We start from the raw sequence: 18664 nt of genomic DNA on the forward strand, positions 1-18664 counted from the left end.
GTGTGAAGTATCACGATGTAATGGTCATTATCGTAAAGTACCGATTCTAAAGTTGAGTAACGCTATGCAATCTCGTCCAGCGTAACATTTTTCTATAATTATTTTCTCAAAGCTGGGACAAATCAGTCCACAACATCCAGTCATGGCACCCCAGTGCGGCCTCTTCAGGGCCGAGCATGCAGTGAAAGCAACTATTTAATGGATCAAACATTCTAATCAAACATGGGCTGTTCCGCTGCATGTCTGTGTGAAGCGTTGGTGCATTTAATAAAGTGAGTGGACCCATCTGCCCAGACAAACATACAGAACACACACTCGTAACCCTTTGGCCCTGAGTGAGATGGGTATTGAACCCCTCAACCTGAAACCTGGCACCCATTGGCTGACTGAAGTAACAGGTGTGACCAGAGCCGGCTCTAGGCATAGGCAAACTAGGCGGTTGCCTAGGGCGCCACCAGCTGGAGGGGGTGCCACTCCAAGTCTCGAAAAAAAATAGAAAATAAAATAAACTAATAATAGTTATAATTTATAGCCCCAACGGGCGCCCTTTCCTCATGCTCTGCCTAGAAAATAAAAACAAACAAATACAGAAAAAATTAAAAACAACCCCCCCCCGTTGTTTGTCATTCTTGGTATGACCTGAAACACAATGCCGTCCAAGGAGAGGGGGGAGGGGGCGATTTATCAGTGCGCACCTCAGCTCGACCCAGTTGCTGCTGCAGAGAGGAGCTTCTCCGAACTAAAGCTTATAAAAACTTACCTGAGATCCACGATGTCACAAGAGCGTCTCAATGGACTTGCTTTAATAAGCATAAATCATGAGGTTTCAAGACAGGTATCATTTGATGATACCATCGATGCCTTTGCTGCAAGGAAGTCCAGACGTGTAAAATTTTAAATGTAAGCTATCTGTCCCCTCAGAGAGAAGCTTCTCCAAACCAGGACAGATCATAACAGAAAGGAGAAACAGAAGCAGCCCCTCCAAGCTGAGCCACTTGGTTTTCTTTGATGCCATTCTTCAGTAAAACAGTAGAACTCTTACCTGATGCTGCTTTATCTTTTGTACTTTTTAATTTATCTTTTCTTGTTGTGTTGTTTGAGATTTACATGCAGAGATTTGACCTTGTTCTCTGTGAGATGTGTGTTTGGTTTGGTATTTTATATTATATAATATGTTTATTGTAGCTAGCAGTGCAAAGAGGATTTAAATAAAGTCATTTAATCAACATTTGATATACTGTATTGCATGTTTTTTACATTAGTAGCTAATTTTACACAATGCACATGATTTGGTATTAAATTAATTTTGTCAACAACAAAAAATTTGAGGAACCACTTGGGAGCCAAAAGAACGGGTTCTCTTAAAAGTGCCGGAATTCCCATCACTACACTTGAACTGAAACAAGATCGTGGTTTAAAGCTAAACTTTGCTGATCTTCCTTTGGACAGTTTCTGGTTATCTGTTGCCAAGGAGTTCCCCATTCTAGCCAACAAAGCTATTCTGACATTGCTCCCGTTTTCATCCACATATCTGTGTGAGCTGAGCTTCTCAAGCTCGACGGCAATAAAAGCTAAAATCAGAGAGAGACTGAGAGATGTTGAGGAAGAGTTTCGTGTGTGTCTTCATTTTGTGTTCATCGAAACAGCCCCAGGTTTCCCACTAAGTATAAATACATTAAAAAAAACTGTATTATTAATTATATATATTACAATAAAGGTCATCTAATCTAATATGTACTGTTAGAGTGTCATTTTGTGTCATTTTGGTTCGTGGTGTGCCGCAGGATTTTGTAAATGTAAAAAGTGTGCCGCGGCTCAAAAAAGGTTGGGAAACACTGGTTTAAACACGCAGGCCGTCTCTTCGGGGCTCCGTTTAGGCGTTCAATGGCACATCCTGTTCTGCAATATGATGAGTTGAAGCGTGCCTGCCCAGGTGTGTTTGCAACTGGAAAATGGGTCATTAGCCATGGTAGGAGTGGACATGCGCTGTCTCCAGTGATTGAGGAGGAAGACAGATCCCCAGTGGGAGTAAAGGACACAGTCCAAGACCTTCCTTCAAGGAAACGCAAACGTTCCTCAGCTACAAACCAGAATGGTGACAGCTATGAGTTGCTTCTGAAACGGGAAACCGAAAGTACAAATTGAACTGGTTAAAGCACAAATCTTGCTTACCCAACTGCAGCAGGAAAAAGTGCATATGGAGATACAACTCCTAAAGGAAGAGATTAAAAGAGCTGGTATCTGTCCTGTGAATGATGTTTGTGGATTGGATGTAATTTATTGTTTTGTTATTTTACAATAGAAAAAGATAAGGACTGTAAAATCTTTCTGTTTATTACACTGTTTCTGTTTCCTCAAATTAAAATGGCTATTTGTGGCCACCGGTATTTTGCCTACCTGTTGTTCTTTGCTAAGCCAGTAGGCTACACTGTTGGTTCCATTTGAGGCTCTGGTAAACAGGATTTGGTAATCTTGAAATGTGGGATTTGGATCACTGTGATCCAATCCAATGTTCCTTTAAAAAACTGGCATAAAAGTAAGTTTGATCAAGTGATCCTGGATAGCAAAACATGGGATTTCCAAATCTGGATCAATTTGATCCAGATTAAAATGTTGGAAAAACTGGGCCCAGGAAACACGACATATCAACCTTTCTCGTCATCATGTCCAGCAGCTCTCTTGCTTTTCCCGTCATCGTCCCAACATAAAAACATCCTTACTCTCAATCTTAAACTCTTCCATTCCTTATTGTCTTGCTGTTGATGCACCCGTCTTCCTCCTCTTCTTCGTCTGTCTATGACCATAGGTTAACAACGCAGCTGGCGGTCGTGGTTAACCCTGGCCTCGACCATTCCGGTATGGCTTTCATTTTTAAGTTGATTTGTAATTCAGATCAAACATGTTTTTTTTATACATTTTTATTTTTAATTCTAGGATGTCACAGGAGTTAAAAAAGGTCAGATGGATAACATTATCATGCTTGACTATAGGATCAACCTTGAAAACGTAAACAAAATTCACATTTTGAAAATGTGAAAAGCCACATGGGCGATATGCAAGCAAGGTTAAAAGAATACAGAGCATTTTGTTGACATGTGGCCTGGGAAAAAAAAATCCTCATCCTATATAAATAGGTGCCCGAGCCACCTCATCTGGCCCCCCCCAACACGGAGGAGCAGCGGCTCTACTCCGAGCTCCTCCCGGATGGCTGAGCTCCTCACCCTATCTCTAAGGGAGAGCCCAGCCACCCTACGGAAGAAGCTCATTTCAGCCTCTTGTACCCGCAATCTCGTTCTTTCGGTCACTACTCAAAGCTCGTGACCATAGGTGAGGGTAGGAGAACGAAGATCGACCGGTGAAGAGAGAGCTTCGCCTTTCGGCTCCAGCTCTCTCTTCACCATGACGGATCTGTGCAGATCCGCATTACTGCAGACGCTGCACCGATCCGTCTGTCGATCTCCCGCTCCATCCTTCCCTCACTCGTGAACAAGACCCCGAGGTACTTGAACTCCTCCACTTGGGGCAGGATCTCCTCCCCGACCTGGAGGGTGCACTCCACCCTTTTCCGGCTGAGAACCATGGCCTCGGATTTAGAGGTGCTGATTCTCATCCCGGCCGCTTCACATGCGGCTGTGAACCGATCCATACGGCCCCCCTAAAATAGGCCTAACGACTGCCCCTGAGCGTCCGTCAGGGGTAAAACTGGCCTTTGCCGCCTCTAACTTTGCCTTGCGTCGGGGACATCTGAAATGACTGCTGATTAAGCACGCGGGGTCGTGGACAGCCAAGGATGCCCCTGAAGATCCTCCAGGGTGGTCTGCTTCCCAGGTTTCACATTTAAACAGGCATTCCTGAAATCCTGGCACTCTAAGGTTGAGAGAGAACAGAAAGCGAAGATGCGGTTGAGACCAAAGCACTCAAGTTTCCTAGTACATGTACATGATACTTTTATGGTTTGGACACTGGGGCACAAAGTTAGGTTTGTATATTAACACCAGCATTGTCTTACCCTTGGTCAGGTTTTTATATTTGCTGCTGATGTACGAGTCATTTAAGAATGTCTGCAAGCCCGACACAATTTCATCAAGGACCCAGCCTAACTGTTTCATGGTCATGAACTCGGCCAGGTATGGCGTTATTCTGCGGTTATCTGGAAGGTGCGGAGACAGACAACGTGGACAAGTGAGATTTTCATGACAGATGGGATGAACAGCAAGAGGAGACGATGGATGATTTAACAGTCAGCAAATTTCCAATAAAACGTGTCTTACCCACGAAGGAGCTGCAGCCGAAATCAATGACTCTCACGCGAGGGACACCAGGCTGAAGCTCGACAAGGATGTTGTCCGTTTTGATGTCTCCGTGGAAAACATCCTTTGACTGCATTTCAATGGCAGCGGTCACCAACTGCCTCATGATGTCCTGAGGTGAAAATGGACAAAGAGAAGATTAGAGTGAGGGAAGAAGGGGGAGTGCTGCTTTTGCACTTTGATTTTAATATATATGTGACAGTTTTTACATGAAGGTTTAAGGAAAGGTTTAGCCTTACCTTAGCCCGATGTTCTGCGAGAGGTTTCGCTGCGTAGGCCATCAAGGTCTTGCAGGGCTCTGGTCGCTCTAGGACAAGGATCACCTGCCCATCCAGCCTGAACCAGTCGATCAGCTTCACAAATGGTGACTTCCCCACTGACACTGATCTGCCTGCCAGTCGCTGCATAATCAGCACCTCCAACGGAACACTATTTATGATCTAGGGGGAGAAAATGACTTACAATTAGCATAAACATGTAGGTGTAGTTCTGTGTAGTCCCAACCGGCAGCACAGTCAAACGGTACTACTGTGTTACATCATTAGGTTTTGCACATGCTAAAGAAATAGCATAAGTTAGCATGCTAAACACCATGTCGCTTAGGAATTTCAGAATGGCACAGTGACTCCGCTGTGTTGAGGCGAACACAAGTAGAAATGTCCATCTTGTCATGAATTATCATCATCATCATCAGTGCATCGCAGAGGGATGGTTCTGTTCTCCATGAACAAATGCAGCGCTGCTGAACATGTGCTATTGTTAGCTGTAGCTGCTGCTACAGGAGACTTTCAGGCTACGAAACACTGAACACTCCTCAGGTTTAAGGTGGAGAGAAGTTAGGATTTAGCATAAATAGAACCCGTTAGTACTGAAATAATTCAGTCACTTTATCGTTAATAGTATGAAGACATTTAACATTACTTACGGATTTTGTAAACATGCTCTTCCGACGGATGCATTTGATGGCCACCTAAGAGACAGAATGAACAGTTTGTTAAACTGTAAACGGAGGGATTAATATCTCTCTGTGTGTGTGTGTGTGTGTGCATGTTCATACTTACTGGCAAGTTATCAGAACGACGATAACCAGCAAAGACCTGCCCAAACGCTCCACGACCGATTGGCTGCAGCCGCAGGTATTTTGACTCAAACTCTTCTACACACACAAAGACAGTAATGTTTAAGTGTGGAGAACAAATCATCATCATCTCATTCACTCCACGGCTGAAACCGCTGGTTACTGACTTTACATTTTATTAACTTCTACTGTTTTGCATTCTAGAAGTGTGAAAATTGCAAATTATTTAATTACAGTTTCCTTCTCGTAAAAAAAAGAACATTTTCATTCGGAGCAAAGAAACGGGGGGTTTGACATGTCTTGTGTTGAGAAAGTGTTGTTAACGTGGTAAATGTGTAAGTCCAGAGCCAGTCTGTGTGTTCACATCCAAATAAAAGTTGTTCTTTAAAACTGTCAGCTTACCTCTGCTGGAAATGCTTGAGGAGGACTCTTTCTCTTTCTCCTGAGTCAGCCTGACCTCATCCACGGAATCTGTGGCGTCCTCCCCAGTAAGACTGTTGATGGCTCTAAGTCTCTTACTGGGTGGCTGGATCGATTCTCCTGGTGAATGGTGAAGGTTACTGGAGGCCTTTCTCTTCAACCCAGGATTCTGATCCTCACTCAGCCGGACGTCTTCCACAGAGTCCGTGGAGTCCTCCCCAGTAAGGTCGATGATGGCTTTCAGTCTCTTACTGGGCGGCTGGATCAACTCTCCTGGTGAATTGTGAAGAGAGTTACTGGAGGCCTTTCTCTTCAACCCACGATTCTGCTCCTCTCTCAGCCTGACGTCTTCCACAGAGTCCGTGGAGTCCTCCCCAGTAAGATCGATGATGGCTCTCAGTCTCTTACTGGGTGGCTGACTGGCTGGTTTGGCAGATGAAGGGTGGTCATTTCTGGCCTTCCTCTTAGTCCCAGACCCCCTCTGGGGCACGGTGGTGGTGTCTAAAAATAATATAAAAGTGTGAAACATATTATCAGTGCTTTAAATTCTCTTCTTCTTCTTGAGGTGAACGTGTTCACCATCGGAAGGAGCAGAAATCTACTTAATGAACTTCCAATCCTTCATTCACAGGGCCCTAAACCCTCTGATTACGTGAGAGGATACAGTACAAGTCTGTATTCAGACATAAATCAACAATACTATGATTTTTGATCGGAAATATATTTGTCAATAATATTTACAACACATAAAAAGGAAAAATCCCTTGGTCAAACAGTCCCAGGTGACCAGGACTTACAACTCACCTGAATCACTCTCTGAGCAAATAGAAAAGTTTTTGATCGATCTTGAAACCATTTTTAAATGTTTCTCTCAACTTTCCGTCAACAGTGAATAATTAATGTCTCTCAACAATAATTTCTAAACTGAAGGACGAATCAAAGAGGCCAGCCACAGGACGCATATATATAACCCTGGATTGTAATGTTTGAGAACATCAAAGCAGACTGGGCTTTGAGGAGTAAAACAAAATATTGCTTTGTAAGACTTCAAAGCACTTTCTCGTTACGCTTACGTTACGCCACAGTGCACGCTCCTTGTTGAAGCTTACTTATTTCTTTCTCTATATAACTGTTAATATATATATTTGTTTTGATCCACATATGCAGGTATGAAGGCTTTTAGTCTTTTCGTTTGCTCTGGATCTTCTTTCCTTCTCCGTCAGCAGAGCGCAACGACTCCGCGTCGGGATCAGCTGGTGGAGCTGGACCCGGCCGGCCTCGTTCATAGACCGTCAGACGTCCCGGAAGAGCTACGGAGAAAAGCACACCGAGGCTGCAGGAGAAAGAGGAACCAGAGGAGGAGAGAAACCAGGAGGAGACAACGGACGGTGTGTTCGGGGCCTGCCATTCGGAGACGGGGTGTAAGCTGGCGTCTCATCCGGGGTGTACCCCCCACCTCTCGCCTGCAGCCAACTGAAATAGGCTCACCAGGCCTGCAATGAAGATGAATGAGTGAATAAATAAATGGTACAAGGTTAAAATATGTGGCAGGAAAGAATAAATTAGACAAATGGTTGATTTAATAAAAAATACACCACAGAAATTAAACAGTAAAAAAAAGGCCACTGGCAGCAAAGCACTCACACACACACACACACACACACGGTTCGCATCAGTTTATGCAGTGGAAATGGTTTGTTGATGGTTAACATCACATCAAAACATTTTTAAAAGACCTTATGATTAACAATTAAAAGCATACATCTGATAACATATTAACATTTGATTTTTAATACTGCAAAGCTTTATTTCTCTTTATTATGATCTTGGATTCTTCTGAACCTCAGAGGAGCAACCAGTTCGGGGGTTCGTCTGGGATTACCGATTCATGGCGGTCAAATCTCTGATTTTGATTCTGATTTGAGTTGCAACATGTTGTGCAAACAGATTGATGAAGGACTGACTGAAGGGTTCACGGAGGCTGAGATTACTAGAACTGTTACGGACTGGTGCGAGAGGACCCCAAGAAAGAGAGGACGGAGACAGTACAAACGTGACTACAAGCTTTACTGGAATGTTCATCAGCCGAGTCACTATCCCGGAGCTGCGCACGGGTTACGGGGTGGCTGGAGCCCAACGAAAGAGCAGGGCTTATGAAGGCCGGTCGTAATCAGCCTCAGGTGTGTCTGGGATGAGAGGCAGAAAACAGGTGTGAGTCGTAGGCCAATCAGCCAGTGCAGCCACATGACCCTCACAAGAACGGTGTTAAAAATAGTCAAGCCTGGTACCTTTAAAGACGTGCTTGTCACCAAAGATACACTTAGTGTAGCCAAGTTAAAACGTGTCTTAAAGGCACACCTACGCGAGAAGAAAAGTAGAAATAGAATAGAAAGCCTTTATTGTCCTTGCGTAGTGGCTACACCATGAGATTAGGAGCGCTGCTCCGTCTGGTGTCGAATAACAACACAAAAATGTATTATGTATTATATTTAAAAAGGTTAGGCCCATCCATGCTTTGATTTCCTTAAAACACTGAAGCAACTAGTTGGAGCTCTGAAATATTTTATTATTCAAGTGCAAATACTCTTGGGAGACATCTGCACAAAAGTGGAAAGATATGCCGTTTCTTTAAGATCAACCCTAATGGGAGATGAAGAAGTGTGAAAAGAGCCCAGGAATAGAGCCTTGTGGGACTCCAACAGGGGGCGGGGCATGGATGAAGCCCAGGCTTCCAGTGAAGCTTCTCTGTGACCTGAGCCACTCTGGGGCTGCACCTATAATACCCACACCGTGCTCTAGTCTAGGAGACAGATGAGAACGTTGCGTTCTGCTGTGTCGAAGGCAGTTCTAAGCTCTAAAAGCAGAAGAACCGCAGAACTACCAGAGCCTGAGTTGGCGCTGAATGCCCGTTGAAGATGTTTGGCAAAGGAGTGGAGCGACGTACAAAGTTGAGTCATTTTTAAGAAAAGTAGATTTTATTTGAAGAAGATGATTTGATTCAGGCTACTCGGTCAGCGTCTCCTCCTTGTGCTCGCCGACTTCCTGCCCTGCACAGATACAATAGTCAGATCAGTAGACACACTGTGTGCGTGTGTGTGTGTGTGTGTCTCTGCTTACATAGTTGTGGCAAGATGACCACTCCGGGTGCTGTTTTCTGTGCAGCTCTTTCTCTATTTGGGCTTCTTGGTGATATCTTTCCCGCACCTCCACTGGCAGAGACTTCCACTGTGGACAGACAGCAACACACTGTCAGTCCTAACGCAACCACACACTGACAAGCTGTCTGATGCCGACGTGAGCAGAAACACATGAGCAAACACTAATGATGCTCCCCACACGATAAAGGTTTGTTAATGCTTAGAAATGCAGATAAATGCAGGCGGACCCTTCTGTCTGTACTCAACCTTCATTTTAAAGTTTTTGTCCATTGGTTTGAAAGTATGTGCAAATGTGTTTGGATTCTCCAGACAAAAGTAGCAGCTTTTGTGTAGCTCATGAAATAAAATGCAGAAAAATCACCATCATTTAGAAATGAGATGGCATCAAACATCCAGAACTAAAACTCTTGTTACCGTCTTTCCCAGGAACGCATTCACAGCACCGCTCCCTAAGGGCAGGAGGTTGGGGTCAACATACGGCCTTTGCTCCTTCAAGAACAACATAAACGCATTTGCCGGTTTCTTTATATATATGTTGTCCTTATTCCTGTTATAACACCTGAAACACATTGGAGAGCTCAGGTTAACACGGAAACAGAGAGAAGCAGAAGGAAACGCAACATGTGTCCAATCTCACCTTGTCTGTTCTGTACTGGACATTATCATCCATAATAATTGTATTATGCACATACTGTACCCTTCCTGTTAAATAGCTTTTTAACAGAAGGGAAACTGTCAATAATACATTTTAATAGCAGAAGCATGTACAAATTTTTTGAGGCTATCAAAGAGTATTTGATACATTTTGTACAACCCTGTAGTATTATTGCAATTACAGAAACCTGGTTTAATGTTGATAGGCATAGATTTGTGTCTTAATGATTATGAATTAGAATATATGAATAGAGTTAATAAAACAGGGGGTGGGGTAGCGATATACATTCATAAATCTATATCATATAATGTTCTGACAAAGATTACCACAGCAATGGACTAATGGAATGTTTGGCAGTGATGATTCAGAATGAAAACAAGAAGAATGTCATTGTGAGTTGTTTACACCGAACACCTGGTTCAAGTACAGAAATGTTCAATGATTGGATGATAAATTGTTTTCTACTGTAAACCAAAAAACATTATTTATCTGTGGTGATTTTAACTGACTTGTTAAATCCATCTAAACTGAATACGATTGATTATTTCATTGATACGATGTACAGTTTGTCTCTCTATCCAGCAATAACAAAACCAAGCAGAGTAACTTCACATAGTGCAACAATCATTGATGTATCAAAATGTATCAAATACTCTTTGATAGGCTCAAAATATTTGTACATGCTTCTGCTATTAAAATGTATTGTTGACAGTTTCCCTTCTGTTTTACACAGGTATCGTAGTGGTGGACCGTGTGACCATGTGGTGGAGCCAGAAATCCTACCCGATGCCGATATAAATATAAATATTGTCCTTTCCTGGTGTTCAGCCACGCGCTGTTGGCAGACTCACCCTGTTTTCCTGTGTCAATGTTGGGCAGGAGCACAGATTCCCAGAACTGGCCTGGGAATCTGTGTTCCTTTCCAGACTTTGAAACCATTATAACCAGTACTAACTGTTTTGATTCCAGCGGTGCTTAAAACACAATAACAGAAATAATTTACTGGAACAAGTTACATGTCATCATTGAAATGTTGCTACAGTTACTCAACAAATGATTGTAAACAAGTGAAAACACAGCAGCTTTATTTGACTGATAGTTTACCATTCAATTAGAGTAGCAGATTTAGAATCATATGTTTACAGTAAATAATAGCATTTACATGGCTACATCGAGCACATTTATGCTCTTGCTAAATGCTAGCTGCAAGGAGCTTAAGCATCGTTTCTTCTGCACACAGTGTTAATGTATACACAAGGCTACATTGGCATTCATTGATTGATTTTGTTGTTGTTGCTACAGACATGGTGATGGTACACATCATAAAGCCTGATTGGTCGAGATGGAAGCTCTTGACTGTCATTGACCTAATTTGCATGAAATAATTCACAGGTTTTATTTAGTTGCTACATAGTTTTTGTTGAATGTTATTCTGCCAGTAAAAGGTATTGTATTAGATCATTTAGACTTTAGAGTACCGGTAAATGTAATATTTGTTAGTAGCTAATAATGTATTTTGAGCAAACACTATCCTGTTCCATGGTCATTTTCTGCCTGGAATACCTGCTATTGCAGTGTGTGGTTGGTTGCCTTTGTCCTGCAGTGGTTGTGAATCACATCCCACCGGCTGCAGGAAGAGTTCCTCGAGCCTCCGTCTCCCTGGCTCTCTGCCCTCCAGCTCGTCTGACCTTCCCACACTCCTCACCATAAAACCTCCAGGCCCAGATGGAGAGGGAGGAGCTTTCATTTTCACACATCTGAGACGCTAACGTCAAAATGTCATCCAATAAAGTAATTCTTCTCAACGTTTCATTTCCAACTAGACGCCGATATAAAGAGCAATCTTAAATTTAGGCAACACACGCTCCCAGTAATGCTTTAGATTTAGTGCATGGGAACACAGCAGGGGCCTCAGCCAATTAAAACGCAATAATGTTCCAACCACAAAAACACACACACACACCACACTAAAACATGAACACACTACTCAGAGACAAATGCATTTTGGTTCAAGTTTATATTTATTTATTTATAGCTATACATTTACACATACATGTGTGTGTGTGAATATGACACATGATTGGCAACAAACACACACACACACACACACAAGGGGGACCTGGTGACTACGATGTCTGTTTTTACACAAAGCTGCCACATCCTCCAGGTGCTGCTTTTCCCACAGTGATGTGTAGGAACAGGTTACAGGCCGGCCGACCCGGCTGAATGATCAAAGCAAGGAGCAAGGAGAGTCGGCATTTCTAGAATGCATTCTTGGGATTAGACCCACCAACCTTTTAGAATTCCTCCCCTACTTTAAATAGACTGGTGCAGCGTGGACTCTTAAATATTGCAGAATCGTTTGCAGATGTGAGATGAGTGTTTCACATACTTGTTGATGCTCTTTTCTGTTCACGTTACAGTAACGAAGAGACGACGCTACTTTGTTTTAAATGGTCAAATCAAAATTAAATACTTACTCTTTAAGGATATATGTCCAAAATATTCAGCATGAATGAATGCTATGAATGTCAATTTGAATGAATGAGCATACAAAATACATTTTGTACATGCACTTGATAACTGATGGCTGTTGAGATGTGAATCCAGGAAAACTATTAAATGTGTTTTGGACTTTTGATTCTGGGGGCGTTCAGGAATCCTCTGATCCAGATGAAACAGAAATGCCCTTCAGTCCCTCACGTTCTTTAGAGACATTCAGGTTGTGAATAGAGGAGGAGGATGTGTGGGAAGAAGTGAAGGATTTATGCTTTCAGCAGCTGTACATCAGACCACAGGGCAGGAAGTGTCCCCACCTCCCTCTGGTATGGCACATTTTTCCTCCTCTTCCTGCCCGTCTCTTTAATCAACCTATTGTTTTTGTGTTCTTAGGCCTGTTTACCTAATGGAGTGTATGGCCTAAATTCTCTCACTCACTGGACACGTTTATCGCTTTTCCGAACTTCCAAGCGTTGATAAAACAGATAAAATTGCAGTTTTATTTTAACGCCAAATTCATATTCATAATCAGGAGAAACCTTTAAGATGGTTGTGTTGATCCTGTAGAATCACCGTTAAGACTTTGCTCATGGCTGCTTCAAGGCTTCAATCAATGGAACCTGCTCTTTTGATGTTTTACCCTCACATGGCAATGATAAAACGTTACTTCACAATTTAAGTGATGTTAATATAACTGTGTCACTACTTTACTGTAACTTGCATTATGCTATTGAAAGTCCTCTGTCAATATTTCTGAATAATGTGCTGCAGTTATTTAAAATGCGTGTCGCTGTGTCGCGACTGAACAAATGGAATCCTGAAGTAAGTTTTTGAAAGAGATTATGGCGTTCAGACAGATCCCGAATCCTACTTGACCCACGGCGGTATTATTCCGCCCCCTTTTGGAACCATTTGAGAACTACATTTATCTTTCCTCTGCGTCTGTTCCGCTGTGGTTTCCGGGGGGGACGGATTTCAGGGTAACACCACACGAACGTCCCGTTGCAAGGTTGGTGCTGCCATTGTTGCTGCTAATGGAATACAAAACGACAGCTTGTGGAATCTTTCACAAATTATTTCTGGCAGTTTTACTTCTTGAAAGACTCTCCTTGAATATTTTGTGGAACGGGTTTGCAGTGTTCTTAAACACAATTGCATGAAGACATATTTCCTGGATAACTTAATTCATTTTCTTAATATAGTTAATTAATTTCCTTTAAAAAAAGAAACACTAACATGTGATGCAGCCCCCCCCCCCCCCCCCCCCTGAAGGTAGCGTGTAAACCCCACGTCTTGCTGCAGGATGGTGCTGTGTGCAGTGAGGCAGCGAGTCTCGTGGAGTCACAGGAGCTGTGGAGTCTTTACCAGGTAGTGGGACGTTCTGAAATAAACATGCACATGCATAATACATGCATATTTGAATTATAGATTATCCTTCAAGTTAAAGCAAACATGATCAACCACCAAGTCTAACAAGATGCTGTCGAAGCTACTGGATCACGACTGTTTGTACATTGGAGCAGATAAACGTTCTGGGGTTACACCTGCACTCATTCTGACTTGTTCTCTGTCTGCATATTTGTGATTGAACTGTGAAAACGTTCCTCCTAGGCTGCTGCAGAGACGGAGCGGGGGCCGTGTTCACTCCAGCATCCACGGCTTCAACCAGGAGGAGCTCAGGGAGAAGCTGCAGGGCTTTCCCGGAGGTTCCGTCGATCTGATCAAGCAGGAGTCGGGCGTTGCTGTGCTGACGATCAACAATCCCTCCCTCATGAATGCGTTTTCCGGTTACGTGATAATTTGTTCTTTGCATTTCCACGTAATCATTTGTTCATAAATAAATTACGCCACAGCCTGGTTTTCCTTTTCTCCCTTCCCAGGCAGTATGATGGTGGACCTGGAGGAGAAGGTGACCCAGCTGGAGGGCTGGACGGAGGGCAAAGGCCTCGTAGTCCTGGGTGCCGCCGGAACCTTCTGCTCTGGATCAGACCTCAATGCTGTCAGGGCATTATCTAGCCCACAGGTAGGGGAGCAGACAGACCGTCTCCTCATATCTGCAGGAACCAATCTGTCTGCCTTCCTCTTCCTGCTTTGCTCGTCTGGCTTTGTTCCTCTTGCAGGCGTACCTGCCTGACTCTCTGACTCCTGTGTCTTTTAGGATGGAATGAAGATGTGCATGTTCATGCACAATACTCTCACAAGACTGCTCAGGTATTGACTCCCATTTCAGTGGACTTAAGCTGCGTACCCTGGAGTGTCTATAGTACAGAACGGTTTTCTCATTGCAGGCTGCCTCTAGTCTCTGTGGCTCTGGTGGAGGGGAGAGCATTGGGAGGCGGGGCTGAACTCACCACTGCCTGTGATTTCAGGTGATGTTTTTAAACGAGTAAATATTAGGAAATAGCCGAGGATCTCTTTCACGCCTTTGACTCCCGTGTTCGTAGGTTAATGACATCCGGCAGTGTGATCCAGTACGTCCATAAACACATGGGCCTGATCCCTGGCTGGGGGGGAGCGGCACGACTAGTACGACTTGTCGGAGCGCAGAACGCCTTGAAACTGTTAGGCGGTGCTCTGAAAGTGAACCCTGAACTCGGCCTCCAGATTGGGCTGGTGGACGGAGTTCTGCAAGCCCCCCAAGCAGAAGACGGTGCAAGGACTCCGCTGCAGGCGGCTGAAAACTGGCTGAGTCGCTACACGAACGGACCGGCGCCAGTGATCCGGGCCGTTAAGAGGGTGGTGCTCTCGGGCAGAGAGCTCCCGCTGTCAGAGGCTCTGAGGACTGAGAAGGACGCGTTTGGGACATTGTGGGGTGGACCAGCTAACCTGCAGGCTCTGGCCAGCAAATCCAAACATAAATGAGCATTCCCTTCATAGCAAGTGTTCCGCTGAGACCTTCTTCAGGCTAACAAATAAATAGTTCCGCTACTGGACTCCCTATTTCCATCAAAGTCACGGTGCAGCGTCAGCAGAATGGAGAGACTGCTCTCCACCGGTATTCTGGAGACAGACATTGTTCTTGAAGATGTCGGCACTAAACCAGTGAATGCAGATGAAAGAGAACAAAAGGACCACATTCTCCGTCCTTTACTTCCCTTCGGTCGCTAAAGCTAGCTAAAGCAGCCTGCAGACGAGATGCTGATGAGGAGTAAGAAGCAGGAGGAGCCAGTGTCTGCCAGGTCAGCATTGCAGATTCTTCTGGAGTCTCTGGGCTTTATTTGGCTGATCTGCTCGAAGGCTCTTAAAGACCAGGGCCAAACAAAACACATGAAACATTTTTCCATTTCAGCAATTCAGTAAATGCTTCCTTAGATCTGTACTGATAGCTGGTTAGAATTACTCGACCTTATCTTGTAGCTTTTACTGCTCCAGCCGCCTCATTTAGAGCAACACATTTTTTTTTTGCTTCCGGCGTAAAGCCTTAAGCGTTTGTAGCACGGAGAACGAGATCAAATCTCACAAAGGGGGCATTGATGGTCCTGCTTGCGTAACATTCAAGACAGACACTCTAAAGGAGCAAAAAAAGACAAACGAATGATCTGCTTGGAATGAGATGACAATTTATTCTTACATTTCAAACCATGTAACAAAAATGTTGCCAAGCGAAAAACTGTTACGCAAACTTTATTCTTCAGAATGGAACGGCTAAGACTGAGCCGATGACGTGAGGAATATAAAAATAACAGCTTGAGGTCGCTGCAGGACGGCCGACGGGAACGGCGTGTTCTCTCCCTGCCTCAGACGTCACAGGACGAGTTACAACCATTAACACACAAAAACAATTTTAAATCATGAACTCACAGCAAAAGTATCACTTCACAACATCCTGCTGCCCGTAGTGTGTAATCGCCTCTCCCTTCAAACACACACACACACACACACACACACGGAGAACTTCAGTCCAGGAAAATAAAAACACTAATGAGGCTCCACAAGCCTCTTTCCTCTGAAATGATCACATTGAAGTATGAGGCTTAGATCCATTCACATTCATTTAAATAGCTGCTGTAATCGCTACAGACTTTATTTGAGTGAAAATCAAAAGTGGGAACATGCCAGATAAAGCTGGGCTCCTGATGTCGGAGGCCATTGGGAATTATACGACCACACGACTTCAAGGCATCAACAGCACTATTATTATTATTTTTACTCTGGATGAGCAATGAGAGAGTTTTTTTACAGATAGTTTGAGATTACAGAATCTTAATGGGAGAGACTCGATTGAATCTGAGGAAATACTTTTGTTTGACTTGAAGTTGGGAGAAACAGATAACTTGAGCGCTAACAAGCTCATCTCCGAGAGTTATATTAGCTGAGAGAGAGTTAAAGTGTCGATGACAAGAATGCCACCGATCAAGAAAAGGATAAAGACGTTTCAGTATCCTGAATTTACATCCTCCATTTATGAATTCTCAAACGTCACGGGCCTGGCTGAGATCCCGACAAATTAGGATCGTACATCTCAAAACGAGGATACCCAGGAGAGAGAGAGGCAAGCTGGCGAGTCAGTTTTCTCCAGACTTCCACTTTCATGGTGTTTATAGAGGATCAACATGCCTTCCCTCAAACGGCAACGAGAAGCAGCCACACTGGCTCCTGCTGAAAACAAGAACTCTGAAGCCGCTGCCTCAGATAATCTGCTGCAGCGTCTCTCCGTCTACCGAACCGAACCTCCTCTCAGGACAAGAACGCTGCGCTCGAAAATAAAAGCCGACATCACTTCTACTGGCTTCCTGTATCGGATGAGACGAACAAATCATGCATCCAGATCCGTGTGACCCCAAATGATAAAAGGGAGTTATTTATCTAAAAGCGTGGCGTGTTATCCTTCTCCTCCCCCCCCCCCCCCCCCCCCCCCCCCCCCCACACCCACTCCGACAGAGAAAGAGGAATAAATTACTGAAACAGATCGCAGCCAGTTAGTAAGGGTGCTATGGAATACTTCACACTTCAGTCATACATTGGCCATCCGGCATTCTAGACCTTCCCCTGCTACTGGATGAGGAAGAGGAAGAGGAAGAGGAAGAGGCGGACTCTGCACCAGGAGGGACTCTGTCCTCTGGATTCAGTCTTTGTCTCCGGGACCTGCCCTCCAATGGCTCCACATGCTCTTCATCGCCGCCGCCGCCGCCGCCCCCCTCCTCCTCCTCCTCTTCCTCCTCATTGTCGCTCCAGTCTCCAGAGCCAGAATCATCCACAGATGTGTGAGGGTCAGAGGACCTGGAGGGTGAGGCCTCCTCTTCCTCGTCTTCCTCCTCTCCTTCCCCAGTCTCAGACCTCTCATGGGACGGCGTGGGCCCGAGGCTGATTTGCAGTTGGGAGAGAGCGCCCTCTATGCCTGCGGCGCTCCCGCTGCCAGGCTGAGAGCTGGGGGGTCGGGCAGCGACCCGCTGCTGTGCACCCGCCGCCGTGGTGTCAGCCCCATCGGCAGAGCTTTCTCGACCTGCTGCCCCGATAGCGCCCTCAGCGTCCAAGCGCAGTCCCGCCACTCCCTTCTTAGGAATATCCAAAACGTCCCTCTTCATCTTGCGTCTGCGGCCGTGCTCGTTCCGCCTGTACTGCACCATGTTCTCCAGGTCGGCGACGTACAGAAACCCTGCGATCAGCATTTCGGCCGTTTTCTTGCCCTTGGAGAAAGCGTCCTCCAGCTCGCGGCTGGTCCGCTCGTCATACTGCCACCAACCGTTGCGGCCCTCGTAATACCAGGCGTGATCGCTCGCCGCCCCGCCCCGACCTCCGGCAGACGCCTTCAGCTCCTCCGGAGAGAGGAGCGTGGGCCTCTCCAGGAAGTCATCGGGCACTTCCTGTCTGCAGAGAGCGCAGCGTTTGCTTTGCCACGACGCGCCCTTCACACACAGGAAGCAGAAGACGTGATGGCACGGCAGCTGGACCGGGTGGACACAGCTCTGCAGACAGATGGCGCACTCGGGGACAGACAGGGACGGGGACGGGCCGCTGGAACCCGAGCACGACGAGTCGGCACTGCTCCCACTGCCGCCGCCGCCGTTGCCGCCCTTCTTACTGGGTGGGAGCGAGTTAACGGAGTGGTCCACCTCCCCGCAGCTCGCCATTCTTAGGAAGTACTGGGGAAAGGGGACAGTTGTAAATAAAGTTTAGTAAAAGCGATACAAACAGCAAACTGATGGAAACATGTCACCGATCAGATACTTACTGGAAGAAGCCTTAATGCTGAGAAGTCATGAGGAGCTCTGACGGACCTTCAGACCCGCCACTATTAAAAAGGACATGAGCAGTCAGAGCACTGAAATGATGGAAACTGAGCTATCCCACAAAAAACGGTGCGAAAACCGAACTTTAAGTAGCAAACAAACCCGCACTATAAGTGCAATGTTAGCTGGTTAGCTGTATTTCACTTCGCTATGCCCGAATTGCTGTTATTTGTGGAACAAAGGGTCGCCCCGTTCACTGATCAAACTGGGTTGAGTTAGTCCAGCTGGCCTGAAGGCAGCACCAGTGATTAAAACAGCCCGAATGCTGCTCGATTGAAATGAACAGCGACCAATCAAGCATCGATCTGCATCCC

General features: G+C 45.1%; 2 protein-coding genes across 2 annotated transcripts; one reads left to right on the plus strand and one right to left on the minus strand.

The window, feature by feature from the left end:
* The first annotated feature begins 13423 nt into the window (after positions 1–13423).
* Positions 13424–15018, plus strand: echdc1 (enoyl CoA hydratase domain containing 1). Its single transcript, XM_068760360.1, has 6 exons — positions 13424–13488; positions 13732–13907; positions 14001–14143; positions 14279–14331; positions 14409–14489; positions 14565–15018. Exons 1-6 carry the CDS (start codon positions 13424–13426, stop codon positions 14980–14982), a joined length of 936 nt encoding a protein of 311 aa, XP_068616461.1. The 3' UTR covers positions 14983–15018.
* A 1994-nt stretch (positions 15019–17012) lies between these two features.
* On the minus strand, positions 17013–18318 carry rnf146 (ring finger protein 146). Its single transcript, XM_068760298.1, has 2 exons — positions 18293–18318; positions 17013–18203 (listed from the first exon to the last, which is right to left on the minus strand). Exon 2 carries the CDS (start codon positions 18189–18191, stop codon positions 17064–17066), a length of 1128 nt encoding a protein of 375 aa, XP_068616399.1. The 5' UTR covers positions 18192–18203; positions 18293–18318; the 3' UTR covers positions 17013–17063.
* Positions 18319–18664: the final 346 nt, after the last annotated feature.

The sequence above is a fragment of the Brachionichthys hirsutus genome, chromosome 3, assembly GCF_040956055.1.
Source record: "Brachionichthys hirsutus isolate HB-005 chromosome 3, CSIRO-AGI_Bhir_v1, whole genome shotgun sequence".
Lineage (NCBI taxonomy): Eukaryota > Metazoa > Chordata > Actinopteri > Lophiiformes > Brachionichthyidae > Brachionichthys > Brachionichthys hirsutus.